Source organism: Channa argus, chromosome 22 (genome assembly GCF_033026475.1).
Source record: "Channa argus isolate prfri chromosome 22, Channa argus male v1.0, whole genome shotgun sequence".
Lineage (NCBI taxonomy): Eukaryota > Metazoa > Chordata > Actinopteri > Anabantiformes > Channidae > Channa > Channa argus.
The window spans coordinates 12423328-12443375 of record NC_090218.1 but is presented as its reverse complement, the minus strand read 5'-3'; the positions used below and the strand labels follow the sequence as shown (position 1 = coordinate 12443375).

Sequence of the window (20048 nt, the reverse complement as noted above, 5' to 3'; positions counted from 1 at the left end):
AGTGTTTCATAAACACTTTTTCCAGAAGGAGCCAGTCAACATCTCAAAACCCAGATATTCATGTTGTAGTTATAAAATATCAACTCTGATTTGAGAAGCTGAAGGCGGGAAAAAAAATACTGATTTTGTAAGTGTAGAACAAGAAGCCTCGTGTTAGGACATGGGCTGTATTCCTGCTTATCATCCATCTCCTGGGGGTAAGGAGCTAATACTCTTCCAGCTTCAGGGCATGAAGCCGTTCTGACTGAAGCCACTCAGCTGGATGCAGAATCAGACCGACTCAGTATGCTCCGTTTTTTTCCCCATTCAAAAAAATTTTTTTTTATTCAACAAACAGCTGTACAGTGGAAGTGCTTCTGTCAGTCTGACTCTGACAGGTTCAGGTGAGGAATCGCTGTGAGGCTTTCAGGACGGATGCACCTGCTGCATATTTACGGAGCAGATCTTTGGCCTTTTGTTGCAAAGAGTCGCACATGGATGAAGACTTGCTGAAGTGCAGGACAACCAGGCAGCACTCAACCACATCTGGATGAGGATAAATCTGAAAGGACAAATATGAAGAGCAGCTGAGTGGAGGTGATTGTTTTAGTGAAATGTGTCTCCCATGAACTATTCGTCTAGCTCCATTATCAGGTCAAAGTCTTTCCGTGCAACTCCAACCTCACACTAGATGTGTTTATATAGTTATACCTTGATGGTGTCAGGCAGGTCAGCCAGATGTTTCTGGTACTCTGACATCTTGTTGGACAGAGAGAGGAAAGTCTCATGCTGATCAGACCTGAGGAGGAGAAAACAGACCAGGACAGTTTCAGTCAGACAGCTAAAGCCCAGGTACATCTCTGACATGATCTGTCCCTCTGATGTCCTCATTCCTGATCCTGAACCTCAACATCTTAAGCTCTGCTACCTCCAGCTCTGCCTCCTGTGTTTTCTTCAGTGCCACTGTCTCTAAGCCGAACAACATCTCTGGTCTCACCACCGTCTTGAACATCTTTCCTTTCATTCTCGCTGATACTCTTTTATCACAGAACACACCTGACACTTTTCTCCACCTGTTCCAACCTGCCTGCACTCGGCTCTTCACCTCTTTTCCACACTCTGTTCCTATGAATCGTTGACCCTAAGTACTTAAAGTCCTGCACCTTCTTCACCTCTGCTCCCTGTAACCTCACCGTTCCACCTGGGTCCCTCTCATTGACACATGTATTCTGTCTTGCTGCGGCTAAGCTTCATTCCTCTGTTTTCCAGAGCAGACCTCCACCTCTCTAGATTTTCCTCCACCTGCTCCCTGCTCTCACTACAGATCACAATGTCATCTGCAAACATCATAGTCCATGGAGATTCCTGTCTAACCTCATCTGTTAGCCTGTCCATCACCAGAGCAAACAAGAAGGGGCTCAGAGCTGATCCTTGATGCAGACCCACCTCCACCTTGAACTCCTCTGTCACACCTACAGCACCTCACCACGGTCTTACAGCTCTCATACATGTCCTGCACCACTCTAACATACTTCTCTGCCACTCCAGACGTCCTCATACAATACCACAGCTCCTCTCTCTGCACCCTGTCATACGCTTTCACTAAATCTAAGAAGACACAATGCAACTCCCTATGAGCTTCTCTGTACTTCTCCATCAGCATCCTCAAAGCAAATACTGCATCTGTTGGACTCTTTCTAGGCATGAAACCATATTGCTGCTCACAAATGTTCACCTCTGCCCTTAGCCGAGCTTCCACTACCCTTATATTAACTACATTCCTGACAGCAACAAAGCACCAAGTCAAACCATGAACTGCATACTTTGAGACCAATGATCGACTGTTTGGTTTCAAAGTGTGCAGGAGAAGCTTTTAACAGCTTTACACTACATTTACTCATATACTGTGTTTAAGAACAATTCTGGGGTACTTGTACCTTACCATTCAAATTCTCCGATACTTGTTTCCTGTATTTAACAAGATTTTAACGCATATATTTAAATTCATTTATATGCGTTAAAATCTTTTTATCTTATTTTAAGATCAAAACTCTGAGCATTTTGACCTGATACTTACAGTAGTCTTTAGATAAATGTACTTTAAGTATCACAGGTTACATTGTGCAGTAAAATGGTTAATAGTTGTTAAATTGATTCCTCAACCTGCTGGTTGTTTCTTGGGGATGAAATCTCTGAGTTAATGACATTTACAAACACCACGAAGTGACGAACACCCCAGAGTCCTCACCGTTGCTCAGCCTCTGTCGACTCCCTTGTGCCCCCAGAGATGTCCTCAGCCACAGCCGGTTCATCCAAAGAATCGAGCTGCCCTCCCTGGACACGACTGTGCTGCAGCACGATGGCAGACAGCCGCTCCTGGATCTCCCTGACTGACCTCTGCATGGCCTGACAGGCGGCGTGAGGCTCAGACAGAAGCAGCGACACGTCAAAGTCCAGTTTATCTGAGCCTGTGGTTGGTGAACATCTGTCCTCCCCTGAATCTGACAGTCCTCCATTCACAGCCTCTTCCTTCATCTCATCTGCAAGACAGGAGACAGTTGCTGAGCGGGAACAGCTCTTCTCCATCTCACGACTCTCGGCTGAGCTGCTCCACCAGCGTTCGTACATGCGGTGGTAAGAGATGAACGCCTGCAAAGTGCTGACAGCAGCTGTGGCTTCTTCTGTGTTATCAAGTGTTTTGGGATTTTTCCAGGAACAACCACCAACATCACCTAAAGAGAGAAAAGCATATTAATGGTGGTGACCCTCAAGGCTGAACATGTAAAACCTCAGAAAACGCTGGGATCTACCATCAGGGAAGAGGAGTCTGCAGAGCTCTGCAGAGACAATAAAATGTCTAGCGTCACAGAGCCAAACCACCACCTGACACAACTCCGTCATCAACTGTCCATTATCACCAGAAAGCCAGCTCAACAGAGAGCGGGTCAGATGGAGAGAGGAATACAGCAGCACCTTGGAAGATGGAGACAGAAACGTGTTAGAAGCAGTGATCGATCTGTCCAAGTTTCTTTTTCTGATTTACTGCATCAAATCAGGACTCTGTACTTGACTGAGGGGAATGTTGGCAGTGGGTGTTGGACTCTCCACAGTCATCAGTTCCTGCAGAAGAGTCACTGCGCTGTGACGCCCCTCTGACTTTTGGGAAACGGCAAACTGCTCCTCCCACACGTCTCTTACATGGTCCAGCAAAGGGACGTGCCGCTCGCCAGGGGAAGCCCATGAGTGATTGGACACACAGGTCTGAGGTACAACTTTGGAGACCGCCAGGATCACCACCAGCAGCTCAGCAACACAGAGATGCAGCCTGTGGACCTGCAGGAGATGGAAATCAGTTGGTCAGTTCAGTGGCTCCACTTCACCTGAGACCAGGTAAAACCCGCTGCTGGTTTTGCTGGTAAAGTGGCAAACTGTGAAGAGATAAAGAGCTAAATCTGATTTGAATGAGACATCGGGGGAAAGTGTTTACACAATCAGTTGCCCTTGAAGAAATCTACTCCAAAACGTTAGCTCACCACCAGCTCTGTGGTGTAAAAAGGTTCACAGTTTAGCAAAGATTAAAGGACGACTTCACCAATTTCCAACTTGTTCCCCATGGCTTTAATTTAGGGTGTAAATACACAATAATGCTTTTGAACTTCTCTCTGACTTCCCTAACCTAAAATATCCCCCTTCTTTTGGCTGAAAAATGCCTCCAGATGACATCACTTGGAAACGTTCAGTTTAGATTATTTCATATCATCATGGTCAACCTGCTTTTCCAGAGCAGCTTGTAAATGAAGATGACATCATATTCTTTAAGTATTTAAAACACAGAGCCGATTTTTTTTTCTGGAAATGACTCATGTTCCATGTTTGAATGGATGAACGCTAACAGTGCTGCCAGAAAGCCCTCACACAGTATGATGGGAGTATAAACAACTCAACTTGTGATATTAGCTTGTAATAATTCTGACCGCTGTCATCTACTCGACTGTTCAAGGCGAAACGCTGTGGGTCTTAGTTTGCATGTGTGCATGAGTTGCTGTTGCTTTTAATATTCTTCCTGTGTTCATGATGTTTTTGCCACTGACCAACAGACTGTCCTGTGAGCTCAGAACCTCCTGGGCTCCGACCCAGTCTTGAGCACCGGCCAGCTCTTTGGCGCACCTCAGTGCCAGTGACTGAGCCAGATCGGCCTCCCCGGAGATTCTGGCTAGACTGGCTGCCGTCATCAGCGAGGCGATGTCGTTTTTCCTGGTGATGACTTTAGCTGCGTCAAAACTGGCGCCGGTGGCCAGATAGCTGTGAGACAAGGAAAAAAATAATTCAGAGAATGTTTTGTTAAGAGGTTTAAAGATGAAGAGTGGAGTCTCACCATTTTGCAGCAGCAGAGTAATGTCCGTCCTTCTCCAGCACGGTGGCCCAGGACGTGTACAGCTCCTTCAGGATGGGGTCGTCTGCTGGAAGCCTGGCTTTGACCAGAGCTAGAGCCTCCCTGACACGAAGCACATAACACATGGATCAGCACGACTGTGTGTTACATGGCCCGAATCAGTAAATAGAGGACAGACTGCAGATGTGAACCTGTAGAGCTTGTGAGAGCGCAGCAGATCGATGGCCTCGTACAGCTTGTTAACCGACAACAGGTGGGACGCCGCCTTCAGGTACTGCTCCTGCAGACACAGCTGCTTGGCGTAGGCCTCCACTGTCCGACTCCACACCTGGAACCCGGCTGAGGAAAATCAAAAGTCAAAGTCTACGTCCTTTTTGCGAGCAGCTTGAAATTAGCACTAAGCCACTTTTTTAAGCTTAAAAAACTTGATTTGACCAAAAAACGTATTCAAATACATTTACAGAAAAATTAATTCTCACAACTACGAGAATCAAAACAATTCAATATACCAAATAAAATGATTACAGGCAGAAATAAAACATACTGATTTACTATTTATTCTTAACGTACAAATACAGATCAAAACCAAGCTGCTCTTTATAAAGACCACAGCTATTAAACTAACTAAACATAATTCAGTCAAAGATAAACTGAGAGAGTTTCTGAGCCAAAGTCTCTAAGTCAGCTGATAAAATAAAAGGTGTTACCCATAGGTGCGATGGAGAGCAGGTGGTCATTCAGCTCTCCTTTCTCTGTGGCGAGCTGCAGTGCCCCCTCCAGGTCCCCACTCCACAGCTGCAGATACGCAACAGAGTCATAGTGACCCGCCTCCATATGAGCCTGCACTGAAGATTAACACACACACATACACACACAGAGAAAGACACAACGCCTGTTTGATTCCAGAGAGCATTTACACCTGGGAATGAGTGTGTGTGTGTTCAGGCTGATAAACAACAGTTATTTCAGACCTTCTGCCTCAAACATGCGGTGCAGAGCCTGTCTGTCAGCAAACAGGCCCAGATGAATGTGGTCTCCCTGGCCTGGGACGCATCCTGCAGGGGGCGCTGGAAACCACACACACACACACACACACACACACACACACACACAGCACAGGTTAATGCCCTAATGTGACATGTCTATTTCCTGCTTCTGTGACGTTTATACCAAAATGTACCAAAAAAGTTGTAACTGCTTGTGTAGCTTCATACAGTTCTCACTGGTTGTTGTTTGCGTTTCCTGTTGCACGGTAACATTTTGTAGATTATTTTGTTTTGTTGCACGGTTTTCACATATCTTTGCTCGACTGTCATGGCCCAATTCTCAGTCGATTCACAATTCAATTTTACCTTTCCAATAAATCCAGGCTACACTCCAACAAGTTTATTGTCATTGTGGTTGCAACAAAATACTGGCTGTTACTATGGCGATGTCCAAGTCTATCAGGATTGCACTTTTATTTAAAAACCTCCACCTCATGTTACTATTCTTTTACACGTTTTCTGCAAGAACATTGGCCAAAAATTTGCTAAAACTCTGTACAAAACATCCTCTGTCACAGAGGATCAGCTGTGTCCGACGCTGTGCACTATGCAGGCCCATCAGGAAAATGTCTTTCATGGTATTTAGCAGTAACCTTTGTTACACTTTGGTGCAAAAGTTTGGAAATGGCAGAAAGAGTGAAACAATGACCTTTTTTTTTTATCAACATAGCACATTCAGCTACAGCAAAAGTTATTTCAACAAAAAAATAATAATAATCAGTGGAAAAAGATTTTCTTTTGTCCTTTCGGCTTATCCCGTGAGTTCAGGGTCGCCACAACGGATCATTGTCCGCATGTTGATTTGGCACAGATTTACGGCGGATGCCCTTCCTGACGCAACCCTCGCCAATTTCTACCGGGCTTGGACCAGCACTGCACAGCTGGGGATGGGAATGGGCTGCTGGGTGTTCAGTGTCTTGCCCAGAGACACTTCGACAAATAGCCGGAATCGACTAAACATCGACTCCTGGAGGAACTAATGGGTAATCAAAGAGTTTTCTTGGCTTGTTTTAAACCCATGATCCTACTCCCATTTAGCAATTTTCAGCACCCTTCATCTAGAAACGTCCGATCGGAGAAGACTCACTATTGTGTTTGACTGCAGCCAGAGTGACACAGTCCTGCAGCAGCTCCTCTTTGGGCCGATGGTCCATGGACATACTGAGTGGCAGCATAGAGCGAGGCTTCTTCTTCTTTAGCAGGTTTGTGTCTGGAAATGAACAAAGTTACATACAGGAACATTCGTACAATATTTCAAAAATGTGCTACAAGTTGTTTAGTAAAATTAAAATGGTACCTGGTTTGTCTTTGCTTTTTACAGGAGCAGGAGCAGCAGAGGATTTCCGCTGTGTGTCCAAAGTAGCTGAAACAAAATGTCAAAAGGAGCTTAAAACTTCCTCTTTTGTTTTTTGTGTCTGTCACAGTTGTTGTCCTTTACTCTGTTACCTGGCAGAGGTACAGGACTATTTGTCAAGCCACCTAAATCCTCCTCCTCTTCCTCCGACAGCCCTTGTCCCGTCACAACCTTCTCTCCTCCTGCAGCTGGATCTCCGTTCATCTCTGTAGCTGCAGCTCCTCCTGCCCCCGACACCTTCCTGTTTTTCCTTTTCTGCTTGGGGTTGGCCTTCATCTTCTCCTTGAGGTCCACCATCTTCTTCCCTGAAAGGACAAGCATGTGGACGTTACAGTGCAGCTGGTCAGGGAACTTTTCTTTAACTTAATTGTGAGTGTTTGAGACTGTGCGACAGACGGTGAGATTCACTTTCACCTTTAGGTGGTTTTGTAAACTCTTGTTTGGAGACTCTCCACTCCTGGACAGTGAAGTCCTTCCCTCCAGTCCAGACCACATCCGGATCCACAGGAGACCAGTCCACGCACAGAAGATAGCCAACATGACCTCGATAGTTAGAGACAGCTACCTCCTGCAGGACATCCCACACCTGGCAACAAGAGGAAAACATCCAACAGTGTGAAATAAAATCAGCACCAAAGGAAGATGCCAACAGAAACATACCATCAAAAATATGAAAGAACTTAAAACTGATGTATGAACTAATCAAAAGAGTCATGATCAGTAAACTAAAATCCAAACCATTCAAATCTGAAAGATCCTGTGGCACACAGGCTCAGTATGTTGCTATCCAGTTTGTGTTCATTCAGTCAGACTCGAGTGCAGCTTATACACATGATACTGGCCTGGCACTGACCTGGGCTGTGCCGTCATAGGACACTGTGACCAGCCGAGCATCGTGGTGTGGACTCCAAGCCATGCTGGTGATTTTAGCTGTGTGACCACAAAGCCTGCGATACGGCTCCGTCAGCACCACAGGACTGTCTGGAGGATTCTCTGCACAGAAGCTTAACACTGTAAATACCTACTGAGCCCTTACACAAATGAAATGTGACATTCATACCAGAATAAGTGAGTTTTACAATGTGCTTGAGGTCTGTTCCTACCTATGATGGGGCGGAGATCGTGCACATAGACAATAGCGTTGCTGGAGCCTGAGGCAAGGAGGCAGTGTAGCTCAGGTGTGGAGCTGTGGTCATGATGCCACCTAAGAGTGTTGATGATCTTGTGGTGCTGCTGGATGCTGCACAGCAGCTTCAGACTGGGAGCCTGATACACATCGATACAGCTGCAGCAGAGAGCAAACGGTCAGCCATTTAAAAGAGCGAGCATGGAAACTTGTTAGCACAATGCAAAAGATCAAAACTGACCGTGACTGATAAAACCCCCAAAAAACACAGTTTATGCTTTCAGAACTCTTACTTGGTTACAACTGAAACAATCTCATCTTCTAATTCCAAATGGAAATGTACGATTTTTCATGTCTTTCCTGAATTTGTGCCACATCATTTAGTGTTTACCAGAAAATGCTCTTTGAAGCCGGATAACTTTACTTTTCCCCCACTTGGGGGCAGCAAAGATGAGCTATAAACTCACATATGCCATGACACCACTTTTTAGGTCAAAAATGATGACAGTTCTAGCAACCAATCACGTGTTAACACACCCAGCAGATATGAGGAAGTTGTATTTCAGGACACTTAATGAATCCAAGTCCAGTGGTGACTCTTTTTTGTTCTATTCTGCTCCCAATCAACAACCGAGGAAATCTGTCCCAATGATGTTCAACAGAACCTGAATTTAGCACAGCCAGTGGACAGTTAGTCCCTCTAAGGGCTCCACAGGCTGATGGTATGTTGGGGAAAAGGTCGTGGTCTCCACTCACCCGTCCTCGTTGCCAATGGCGACCACTCTCCCATCTGGCTTCCAGTTTAGGTCGGTGTGTGGAGACAGTTTTTGCTGTTGGAAAGCAGAGATTCAAATCTTCCTTGGTTACATTTACCTCCAAACATGCGTCACCTGATAAGGTCACTAACTATTGCTCTTTGACTTGTTTTTTAAATTGAATCAAAATGTGACTTTATGGCATGAAAACCCATCATTGGTCAAATGGAAACATGCTTGTTGTTTTGTAGGATGACACCACGATGCACAAACCCACACACACACACACACACACACACACACACTTTAAGCTCAACCCCATTACACAGATTTACCTGGATGTTGTTGGTGTCTCTGATCAGCTTGTCGATGTCCGACGCCTCTCCGCTCAGCTTGGATGGGTCGTGCTGCAGGATGATGCCCTCGCCAGCGCAGCTGTATAAGCTGTAGGGCGACTTTCCTCCTGCTGCACCTGAGCGCCACACGGAAAATTATTGATAGTTTTCAGGGTGGCGTCTCAACAGACATCAGAAGATACACTTACGTGCCCTTAAAGGTTTTTTTCCCCCCAAACTGTTACACCAGCTTTTACACCTGTGTGATGATGCGCACATGCAATTAATTGCTTCCTTGCTTTGATTGCAACGCTTTGATGGCCCACACACATTCATGCCATGTTCTCCAAAAAACAAAAAAATCCCTTTAAACATAATCCCTCCTATCGCAAGTGAACTCTAAAAGCTTTAGCCGGATTTCCTAAATACTGATCACACTGAAAATAATGCACATGCAACCACAAGCCCATGTTACAAAATGAAAGTGAAATAAGTGTAAAACTGAATAGGTTCTAGTCTTCGAGTAACTATAGAAGCAAATTGTCCAGTCAATCAGAATCTTATGTTCTGACATAATCAATTGCAGCATGTTGTTGTGACAGCAAAAAACATGTGACAGGAAGGAGTCATGGCTCAGAGGTGATACCACAGCTCAGTTGCACCACCCCCCCAACACAGAATACTGATCAGGCATCAATAAATATTGTAACCAGTAAAGGATCAGACCGGAAAAGAGATTCAATGATGGAACTAAAATCTTATCCATTCCCATCAAACATGTATTTGATATGAAAACACTGGCATCACCTGCATTTATCCGTTTCTGCTCATTTCATGAAAACAGCAGGTGGTCGGAAATGTTTAGTTTGCACAGTGAGTGAGCACTAATACGGGGTAAAGGATTCAAATGTGAAGAAGGAAACAGCTGGTCCCACCTACTGTACCACCAAAGGGATTGTGGTGATCTGAATCAACAGCAGTGATAAACTCAACTGCTCCTTTGGTTCGTTTAGGTGTCATCTGGAGATTGTTGGCATGGCAACGCTTGCATTTTTTTGGGCTTCCAGAGAGTGACTGATACACTAATCAAAATGTCATCTAGCGACAGCTGGTAAATTTAACTTCTACGTCTTGATTTTCCCACGAGTGGCTGAAGTTGGGGGGGGAGGTGAGCACTCTGTGTTTTCTCAGCTCGTTCAATTACTGAGTTGATTACAAAAGGCCGTGCAGAGAAGTTTGGGCTGTTTTCTCGCTGACTCGCTGCTTTTTGGCGTCCCGCTGCTGGTGTTTCTGCTGGGTCAGAGCGTTTAGAACAAACAGCAGCAGTTACTAAGAGTTAATTAGGAACTTACCAAATGACATCGGGGGGACTGGGGGTCCCCAGGCCAATGTGTACACGGTTTTGCGGTGATAGGAGCTCGATATCTGAGGAGGCCTGGGAGGAGATGAAGCAGAACAAATGACCAGTCAGGAGTAAAGGATGTGAACAGCTGCAGGAAAATGGGACTCAGGGGCCTCGAGGGATTATTAGAGGAAACCACGAGGGGCCCAGAAAATAAAAGACATGGAATTGTTTAACTTTTGACTTTTTTTCCACTGAAAGTTTCCAAACTTAAAGGACAGGTTCACAATTTTTCCAGTCTTTTATAAAAACAACAGTCAGGCGCCCACATGAACACCGACACAGGTTTTAATTGCAGGAATCAGTCCTGCCCCTCATACTGGCCTTACAGATGCTCCTCTAAAAAAAGTGATGGGGGACAAAATCATTTTTGCACAAATCTCCCTCTTTGAGTTTTCCTGTCAATATGCATTTAAAAGATAATAACAAATAAAGAGAATTTTACACTGATATGCTGCAACTTGGAAGATTCCTACTTAATGTCTCGCTCCCTTTTACAGATCCACCAAACACAATGTTTAAACTTTACCCCTGTATGCACACACACACATATTAGCAAATGATTAGAATGCAGCCTTCGAGGGATGTGGCCCCTGAATATAGACACAGCTACAGAAATAACAGCATTCGGGCTGAGACAGGAGGTTTTCTCGGGACTCAAAAACGGGACATTTAAATAGTGAATCTTACTTGTTTGAGAAGACATCGTAGATTCCAACTTTACCATCATCTGTTCCAAAAGACAAGGATCCTTCTCTGTTCGGGTGCCATGCCAGCTGCAATGAAGAAACGTTTCTTACTCCGGTTATCACAGGAGCTTTGTATAATATCATCCAAGAGTTTCTGAGTAGAGGCCTGATAGGATTCAGCCTCTGTCGTTAGCCTCAGACATAATGGGGGTTTAAAGATTAGAATGAAAAATTGAAAAACATTTATATTTATTGAAGCACACGGCTCAGTTCAAAGCAAGTTTACAAATGTCTGTTAAATTGTTTGGCCGAGAGTCGCTGATAGGGGAGAATGTGGTCTTATCAGCTGAGGAATTTATTAAAAAGCAGCAGAGAAATGTCATTGTCTTCTTGCTCTGGGATTTTGTCACTCTAATCCATTTCAAAAGCCTCTGTATGAATTCTAACTACTAGTATTCATCAATTCTACATATGCAGCTTGTACATCATGGATAAGAAGTCAATCCACAGATAAAAGGATATTTACGATAGAATGCAATTCAATACTTTGTTAAACTAAAAACGAAGCAAACAAGCTTGAACTTGAACTCTTTAGACAGAACCAGAAGGAACCTGAACATCTTACCGCCGTGACCTTCGACTTGATGCCCTGCCAGAAGGACCTAGTGTCGTACTGGTTCTGGGTGGTCAGCGTGTTCCACACCCGGATCATGTTGTCACCAACACCCAGCGCCAGACACCCTGCACCAACAGGGGAGAAGGTCAGGGTGTAAACGAACCCCCCCAGGGTGGGCAGAGTCCAGCAGCAGTCCAGAGAGGCCAGGTCCCAGCATTTAATCTGAAAAGTCGGGAGGCTCTTTGAAAACGCACCACTTCCTCCACAGGTTCACTTCATAAAAACAAAGATGAACCAACTTTAATGAAATACTTTTGTCAGCACGATGCCGGTGTGTTGAAATTCACACCTAAACAACAGTCTGACACTGAGAAATACACTTGTTTTCTTGCCAACATTTAGGCGATTGATTGAACTCCGTTGCTAACTAAGCACAAAGTTTAGCATATAGTACGACTGTCTGGATCAACGTAAGTAATGTGCTTTAAAGGTGCCGTTACCTCTAAGCAAAAACTAAAAGAGAAAAAGGAAGAATTTCTGCCTCATGCTTGCTGCAGAAAACCTGTGGATTCTTTGCCTTGTAAGATCCACTATTAAAAGCGTTTTGAAAAAATGATTTTCCACTGAAATTCATCCAGGCTTCTCCTCTTTTTATCAACTCTTACACTTTCTGCCTTTTCTTAAACAAAAAAAAGGTCAAATAAATCCTCTCACGCACAGATTTGCATTTGTACAGCAAAATATTCTGGGCTGTGATTTGGTATTTCAGCCTTCAAATCTCTCAAAGCACCAATAATATACATTATACATACAGTATGTGTAGAGTCTATAAAATATAAACTGCGGTGTCTGTCAGATGTTGAGGCTCACCTCTCTGTCCATGGAGGTGCTGATGAGCAGCTCTCTGCCATCCTGCAGCTGAACTGAGCTTGTGTTGAAGACGATCCTGCTGTGGTTCTGACCCTCTGAAGATGCCCCCAACAGTGTCCATCGCTGCTTCCCGGACCTGGTCAAGTCCCACAACACCATCTCACCACTGAGGACGGACACACACACACACACACAAGCCCAAGCTTAAAAATAATTTGTTTAAACATGATTAAATTCCCTTTTGGCTCCAAGTTATGAACAAAATGATTAAATAAGTGGTGTCTTATTGCAAGATGTGCATGTACCCAAAGCAGCTAGACACCAGCTGTGTCGTTCGTCCCTTTGGCCAGTGGACATTGAGCCAGAGTCTCTCTTTGAACCCGGGATCAACAGCAGAGCCTCTTTTCTTTAGAAATGGCAGCTTCAGAGTCATTACGCCTGCAACAGGAAAGAGATTAAATCCTTTTATCATCCTCTATGTTTCATAAAGTTCAATTTATCCTTAAATGACAAAATAGCATGAGTAGCTTTATCAATCAGAGAATCCTCTATTCAAACTTAATGATTTCTTTCTTTTGCTTTACTGTACCACAACTATAAAAAGAGTAAATCTCATTTGGTCCAAACTTGGCTCGATCTCTCACTTTTGCCCTTCGCTGTGCTCCAGATCCTCACTGTCTGGTCTCTGCTCCCCGAGGCAAGATAACAGCCCCTCTCCCCCTCTGCAGATGCTCCAGTTGATGCTACAGGAGAAAAAAAAGGTAAAGTAAGTAAATAACTAAAGTTTTTTTTAATATTGTTTTCTCTGTTTGGCAAAATCTAATAAAAGTAACAAAAAGTTGCAACTGCACAAAACCATTGTATGACTGCTGTTCCTATGAAGTAATGGCACATTGTCACCTTCAAAGTCCTCAGGCTTGCTGTAGAGGAAGTCCTCCCTGTCCACTGGGGACCAAGTTAGTGAGTGGATCTCGTCATCGTGTCCACGGAGACGGTGCATCACCTCCCCCTTCTTGCTCACATCAATCAGTACAATCATCCCATCTTTGTACCTTTAAGGGAAAAATAATATGTGCCAATTAAACGATTAAGGTTTTCACACACTGCACAAGTTATAACGGCAAGTTTCTGTTTAGAAGAAAATCACTGTTGGAATCACAATCTACCAGTGGTTTCTCTTACCCGACAGCCACACAGTTCCAGGTGTGCGGCGAGCAGGTGAGGCAAAAGATGGTCCTGGGCTCAGGGAAGAAGCTAGTGGTGTCTCCAGTGTTGTACCAGTGACATATGACGATGCCCTTCTCATCCCCCGACACCACAAGGTTTTTATCCACTGGGGACCAGTGCACCGCTGACACTGGACTCTGCGTGTGTGGACAAAACTACGTCAGTGACCCCGATTTCAAAACAATCCACCTCGGATTAAAGGAAGGTTTTTGTGTCCAACACAAAACGCAAAAACACTTTTACACACTAGTACTAGTTTTCTCACTTGTCACTTTCATGGTGCCACCTAACCAGCCTACAGCTTTCATTTGTCAAGGTAAACTATGGTACAACATTATAGTCAAATATTATAAAAACTTGTCAGAGCCATTTCAAGAAAATAAGAAAACATAATTAGGTAAGCTACTCTATAACTTTGACACTTGTTTTTAAACTGCCCTAAGGACAGGAGTCACCGCAGAAACGTTGCCTGGACACCAACTACAGAAATCTTTTTCTCCGTTTGCCTCTCTGCAGAAGACTGTCCTCCAAAGTCTGTCAAGTTCAGATGCTCAACCTCCTTTTCGACAGCTCACTGTGGCAGCACTGAAACCAAAATGTCTGACAGTGTCTGACAGGCAAAGACTGCTCCCTCCTCGTTACTGTACCTCTTGCTGTCATTGCACCCAAAACACAAACACAGGCTGACAGTGTTCACTACAGAGTGTCAGAGGCAAGCTGTTCACATGAAATCCCAGCTGCCCCAATTCTAAGGAGTATAGAGGGTGTGGATCTTCTGTGGCAGCTTGATTGGTGGAAGGCCGCTAGCGTATTGCGAACACACATGGTTTCTGCAGCAATAATGAAACATCAGCACAGGACAGCTGACAATCACCTGATGAGCTGCATGCTCTCTTACAAGAGCCTTGGTGTCCGAGTCCCAGAAGCGAATACTTCCATCAGTGGAGGAGCTGACACAAACGTGGCTCTGTCCCGCGTGCTGACAGAATGAAAAGCCTGACACCAAGTCTTTTTGGCCCACGAGCTCACCTGGAAAACACAAGGGACATGGATGTCGTCACAATGCAAAGACGAGAAAAAGTCATTAGTCAGTCCTTATTTACTTTTTATTTTATGACTTTTGCGAGTTACAAGTTATGTCAGAAAAAAGAGAGGAGCCACAACGACATCAAACTGATAGGTGTCTTTTAGCTGTGCTTTCAGTCAAATCAATCTGCAGTTTCCTGGATCACATAATTAAATTGAGACTGACGGAGACCATGGAGTCAGAGAGAGCACACACACGACATGATCTGGCAGAAGATACCCAACAAAAACCTAATAAAACCAACAAAAACAAAGAGATGAGCTGGGTTTTTTTTTATTCACACAATATATTCACACATATTACAGTTTTTCCTACGGCTAAAGTCTATATTGCTGATTAAACACAGTCAATCCAATTTTATTTATTTATATGGTGCCAGTTTATGACAATATTGAGCCCATGGTAGTTTACACACTCAGTTTAAGACCTTAGAGAATCATAAAGAGCAAGGAAAATAATTTTCAAAAAGAAAATCACCGTGAAAGGATTTTCCAAGCAAAACTCAAAAAAGCTTAACGGTTTTTGCTGAAATAGCTAAAGCAAAATGGAAGCAAAATGCTGCTCCCTTATATCCTGGTCAGGCAAACTTCAAAGCCACTTAGCCTTAAAATCCTCAAAGGCAATTATGTAATGTCTTCGATAATGTCATGTCAAATGACATTTTGAATATTTAACAGCAAGATAATGCTGTGCACAGACGACACTGTTGACTGCTTGATTTGAATTACTCTTAAAAACTGTGGACAGCACTGTAGAAACTCTCCCACTCACCCACGGTGGATAGTTTGGGGTTTTCTGACACAAGTCTTAATGCTCAATCAATAACTATAATAGTTCAGGATGAAGATGTGTTACTTTTCCTGTCAATAATCCATGTGTGTGAATGTTTTTCAGTGCAGACTCTAATCATCACAGCTCAGATGATCTGATCAGCTTAACCCAACTTGTATCTGTGATGTACGTGTCTCTTGGCTAAAAAACAAACAAACTATAAAGTTTATTAGATAGCGATGTGATGTGCAGCAGTGACAGCAGACTCACCTACGACCCTGCAGCAAAGTGCAGACACGTCAATCAAATAAATGATGTTTTTAGCTCCGACGCCCAATAAACCGCTGCTGTTGACATCACTGCAGCGGGAGCAGTACCAGTTGGGGGAGGCGGGCAGCAACCTTTCGTGCATGACGCTTCAGACCGTTTCAAAAAAGTAGTATTTTTCTTTTTAGTCTGAAATGCAAAAGATGGAACTTCTCTATACTCTTTCGTAGGTACCACATTAGCAGCCGTACGGTCAACGTGGTGTCGTAAATCATGCCGGTGCTAATTACGGAATCCTAGCTGGGACAAACAACGCTTTGAGTTTGCTATAGAAAAAGAGTTTTGAAAATTGTACCACAAAACATTACCAATGTTGTTAAAGGCTAACATATACGAAAACCAATTGGTTATCCGCCTCGTGACAACGCCAAATATTTAGTAAACTGGACTGTAAAACGTTTAGGGAAACTGTTAACGACTTTAATATTACTACCGTAAAGCGAAAACGGTTGCGTCGTGAAAATGTAACATGGCGACTACAATGGCAGGACGTGGTGAGATTCTAACCTTTCACAAATCGGGTATTATGTGACATAAAATGTGTGCTCGTGGTGGTTTGACGTTGTTATGCTTGTTTCCAGGTATCACCTTTGTTAAGAACCTATCTGGGCTGTTTCACTCAAGGTAAGTTCAATGACACTGGACAGCATCTCTCATAGCCACAGCTGTAGCTTAGCTGTCGTTAGCTTAACACTGTCACTGCAGAAGGACAAATCCAACTCTCATCGCTTTCTGAACTTCTCATACATGTTTAATCTTATTACATAACAGTTATTATGCCAAGACGTTTGTTTAGTTTGTTTTCCAGTCTCGTTTAATTTAGTCGCACATGCTGCTGCCAAATAAAAAATAATTCAATGAAAATCACTTAATTACTTAGACAGGAATAATAATGTTGAAAAAAGCTAGGGAGGAACTTGGTACAGCATGTGTACCATTTTGAGGTATGTGTCATTTTTTTATGTTGATTTTGCTTAAATAAATATCAGCGAAAAAGATTTATTACTATACAATATATTATTAGCCAGCTGGTAGAACAAATGGTTTGCAGTTTACAACTCGTGTCAAATGAGTTTCCAATTGCCTTTTTTCCTCCTTAAAATGTTTTCATTTCTCTAATGTCCAACTCCAACATTTGCTTTTTTATTGCTACTAAGGGTCAAGAAGTAAACATAGGAAATTAAATGGATGTTGATGATTTTTCACAGTACTTAGTCAATAATCAGGGTTTTGAAGTGGATCTGTACTTGAATTAAACTTAACACATGAACATTTTAGGTTTCTGCAGGATCATTATTTATATGGAATATGCAGAGGTTTTAACAAATTGCTGCATTTCTGAAACGAGTAATAATATTCTGCTGTTGTCTTCTCTCCAGACTAAAGGTTCTAGAAGTGGGCCCTCAGCAGCTTTCATGTGTCCACACTAGTGCTTCATTGGAATCCAAACACTGGGAGAGGCAGAACCTTAAAGTGTATCCACCTCAGCTGCCAGATGAGCCTCGCAGACCAGCTGTGAGTCTTTCTGCCTGTTCCGTGTCCAGAACGTGAAGACTAGAGGGACGGGATGCCCTGTTCACTCTAATCATATAAGGACTTAACAGTTACTGTAGTGCTTTAGTCAGACATGAAACAATGTGACCGGTTTGCTTTCTTTCCCACAGGAGATCCACCACAGTCGGAGGCAGATCAAGTACAGCAAAGACAAGATGTGGTACCTGGCTAAAATGGTAAAACCTTCAACAGGGATTTTGTTTTTCTGTAGCAGCATCAGTCAGTATAATATCTATCCACTCTTATTGTATTGTTTTGGAGAGTCAACTCCTGTGAAATGCTTGAAGCTGCAGCTTCAGAAATCTCTTTTTATATTTACTCAATTCAGCCGACTCACTGCCATCAACAGTGAGCTGAAGGGACAGAACAATAATAATGGAGATGAAAGACAGGTTTTAATCTAAAAAGCCAAAGAATGACTTTGCGGTCTTGAACTACAGAACACAAGCTTCTTCTAGTTGGTTTCCTCTCACAGTTCATTTGTCCTCCACAGATCCGAGGGTTGAGCATTGACGAGGCCATCGCACAGCTGGAGTTCAATGACAAGAAAGGGGCGAAGATCATGAAGGAGGTGTGCAGCTGCATGTCCATGACAATTAACTCTGCCTCCACAAATGAATGAGACATTCCCATTTCCACTGCTCGTGTTTAATTGATTCAGTTATTGTGGGTCCGTCCTTTGTTTGTCTTCCCATATATGAGCAAAAGCAAACTTTGTCCCTTTTATTTCAGGTCCTTCTTGAAGCTCAAGAGATGGCAGTTAAGAATCATAATGTAGAGTACAAATCCAACCTGTATGTAGGTAAGTCATTTTGGACTTTAACATGTGGTTCACACGCATCTTTTGATAGATCTATTTATTTGTAGTTAACACGGTGGCTAATGTGAGTTGTTAATGATGGTAAAGTTTACCAAAACATTTATACCTGAAAGCAGCATTTTGTTAATTTTTTCCCACAACCTGTAAACTAAAAAGACTAAAAAAAAAACAGACAAGATCACTAGCAACCTTGTGGTTAGAGAGAATATCTGTTCTGTATTTTAAATATTTAGATTTGTTGTTGAAGCCTTATTTATTTGGTTTTGTAGACTTTGGAACTTGTTCAATAGACTTGCAAATGACAAACTTTTCCATAGCTTGTCAGAAATCTCATTATCTTCACATGGCGTCAGCCATTGTGCCAAAAGCAAGAGAATAACATTGTGAGTTGGAAAATTGACCTTCAGTTGGTGCAGGTAATGAGTTTATGTTCAAAGCAGCAGATCTCCTCTGAGTTCAGAGTGAGTCATTTTTATAGAGTAGCAACAGTTATTACAGATAAGTCCGAGCGTCGTTGTGATTTCATCCTGTGTTTATTCAAAGTCACCTTTACCAACTGAATGTGTTGTACTTTTCCTTATCTCTCTCTTTCTGTTTATCTCATTCCCTCCTCTCATCGCCCCGTGTTCCCTCCTGCAGCTGAGTCCTTCTCAGGCAAAGGGAAGTACCTGAAGCGTATCCGTTACCACGGCCGTGGCATGTTTGGCATCATGGACAAAGTTTACTGCCATTACTTCGTCAAGCTCGTGGAGGGTGCACCACCCAAGAAAGAGGAGCGGACCAGCTTTGACCAGGCCAAAGAGTACGTCCAGAGCCTGAAGAACCGAACCATCATCCACAGTTTGTAGACCAAAAAAGAACGGACGTTCTGTGTGTGTGTGTGTGTGTGTGTGTGTGTGCGCGTGTGTGTCAGTCATTTGAATTTTGTAAATAAATAAATGAGTAATGAAAATGTTTTTTCACGTATATTTGTTTAAGTAATGTTGACTGTGTCCACAGAGTTAAAGTGATGTCACTTTATTTAAGACTTACAAGGTTTACATCGTCCTCATCTCCATTCTGAGTTGGCTGCAGTAGTTGGAAAGTTAAGTGAAGCGCTTTCAGGTCTTAGAGCAATAAGGTGAAGGACAAATTTTATTGTAAGTTATCCACCATTGACCATTTAAGCTAATCTAAACATGCTTTTCAGTGTCTCATTAATAAGTGGAACAGCAGGGCCAATTCATTTAAAATGTTACTGCATAATTTATGTTGTATGCAACAAATTGGATGAACAATAATCATAATTAATACATCTTAAGGAATCATAGCAAGTGAAAACCACTGCAGCACTTCCATAATAAAATGGCTCCTGGTACTGGGCCTCTCCTCACTAGAAGTCACCTAAACACCACAAAAATCCCACTGCGCCTTAGGAAAACAGCTTTGCGCCACAGAGCTGTCGCACAAACAGAAGCCCAAGTGTGTGTCACGCTGTCGCAGCTTCCCGGTGATGGTTTTTGTCATTGTGTTGGTATGACAGCAGTCACCACTACTCCTCTCCTGGGTACAAACCTGTCAGCTTCACTGTTCTTCCCTGTTAATCCCTTCACTTGGACCTCAGCTCTGCAGACAGCTGCCTTCTGAAAATGCAGGAAACAAAAGGCTGGGAGTGACTGGCTTTGCTCAGAGTCTTCAAAGAACTTCATGTTCTAAAA

General features: G+C 43.3%; 2 protein-coding genes across 2 annotated transcripts; one reads left to right on the top strand and one right to left on the bottom strand.

Annotated features, from left to right (window-relative positions):
* Window positions 1-288: 288 nt before the first annotated feature.
* Window positions 289-16190, bottom strand: gemin5 (gem (nuclear organelle) associated protein 5). Its single transcript, XM_067491966.1, has 28 exons — window positions 15921-16190; window positions 14667-14821; window positions 13748-13929; window positions 13466-13617; window positions 13210-13308; window positions 12871-13003; window positions 12566-12731; window positions 11705-11917; window positions 11081-11166; window positions 10341-10423; window positions 8989-9125; window positions 8655-8728; window positions 7876-8057; window positions 7626-7765; window positions 7187-7358; window positions 6865-7077; window positions 6716-6781; window positions 6506-6628; window positions 5344-5439; window positions 5080-5217; window positions 4564-4711; window positions 4355-4474; window positions 4071-4281; window positions 3046-3312; window positions 2790-2952; window positions 2228-2711; window positions 691-778; window positions 289-541 (listed from the first exon to the last, which is right to left on the bottom strand). Exons 1-28 carry the CDS (start codon window positions 16060-16062, stop codon window positions 380-382), a joined length of 4395 nt encoding a protein of 1464 aa, XP_067348067.1. The 5' UTR covers window positions 16063-16190; the 3' UTR covers window positions 289-379.
* Window positions 16191-16366: 176 nt separating this feature from the next.
* Window positions 16367-19307, top strand: mrpl22 (mitochondrial ribosomal protein L22). Its single transcript, XM_067491969.1, has 7 exons — window positions 16367-16471; window positions 16559-16601; window positions 17357-17492; window positions 17642-17707; window positions 18025-18102; window positions 18264-18333; window positions 18991-19307. The coding sequence occupies exons 1-7, from the start codon at window positions 16447-16449 to the stop codon at window positions 19197-19199; spliced, it is 627 nt and encodes a 208-aa protein (XP_067348070.1). The 5' UTR covers window positions 16367-16446; the 3' UTR covers window positions 19200-19307.
* The last annotated feature ends 741 nt before the right edge of the window (window positions 19308-20048 follow it).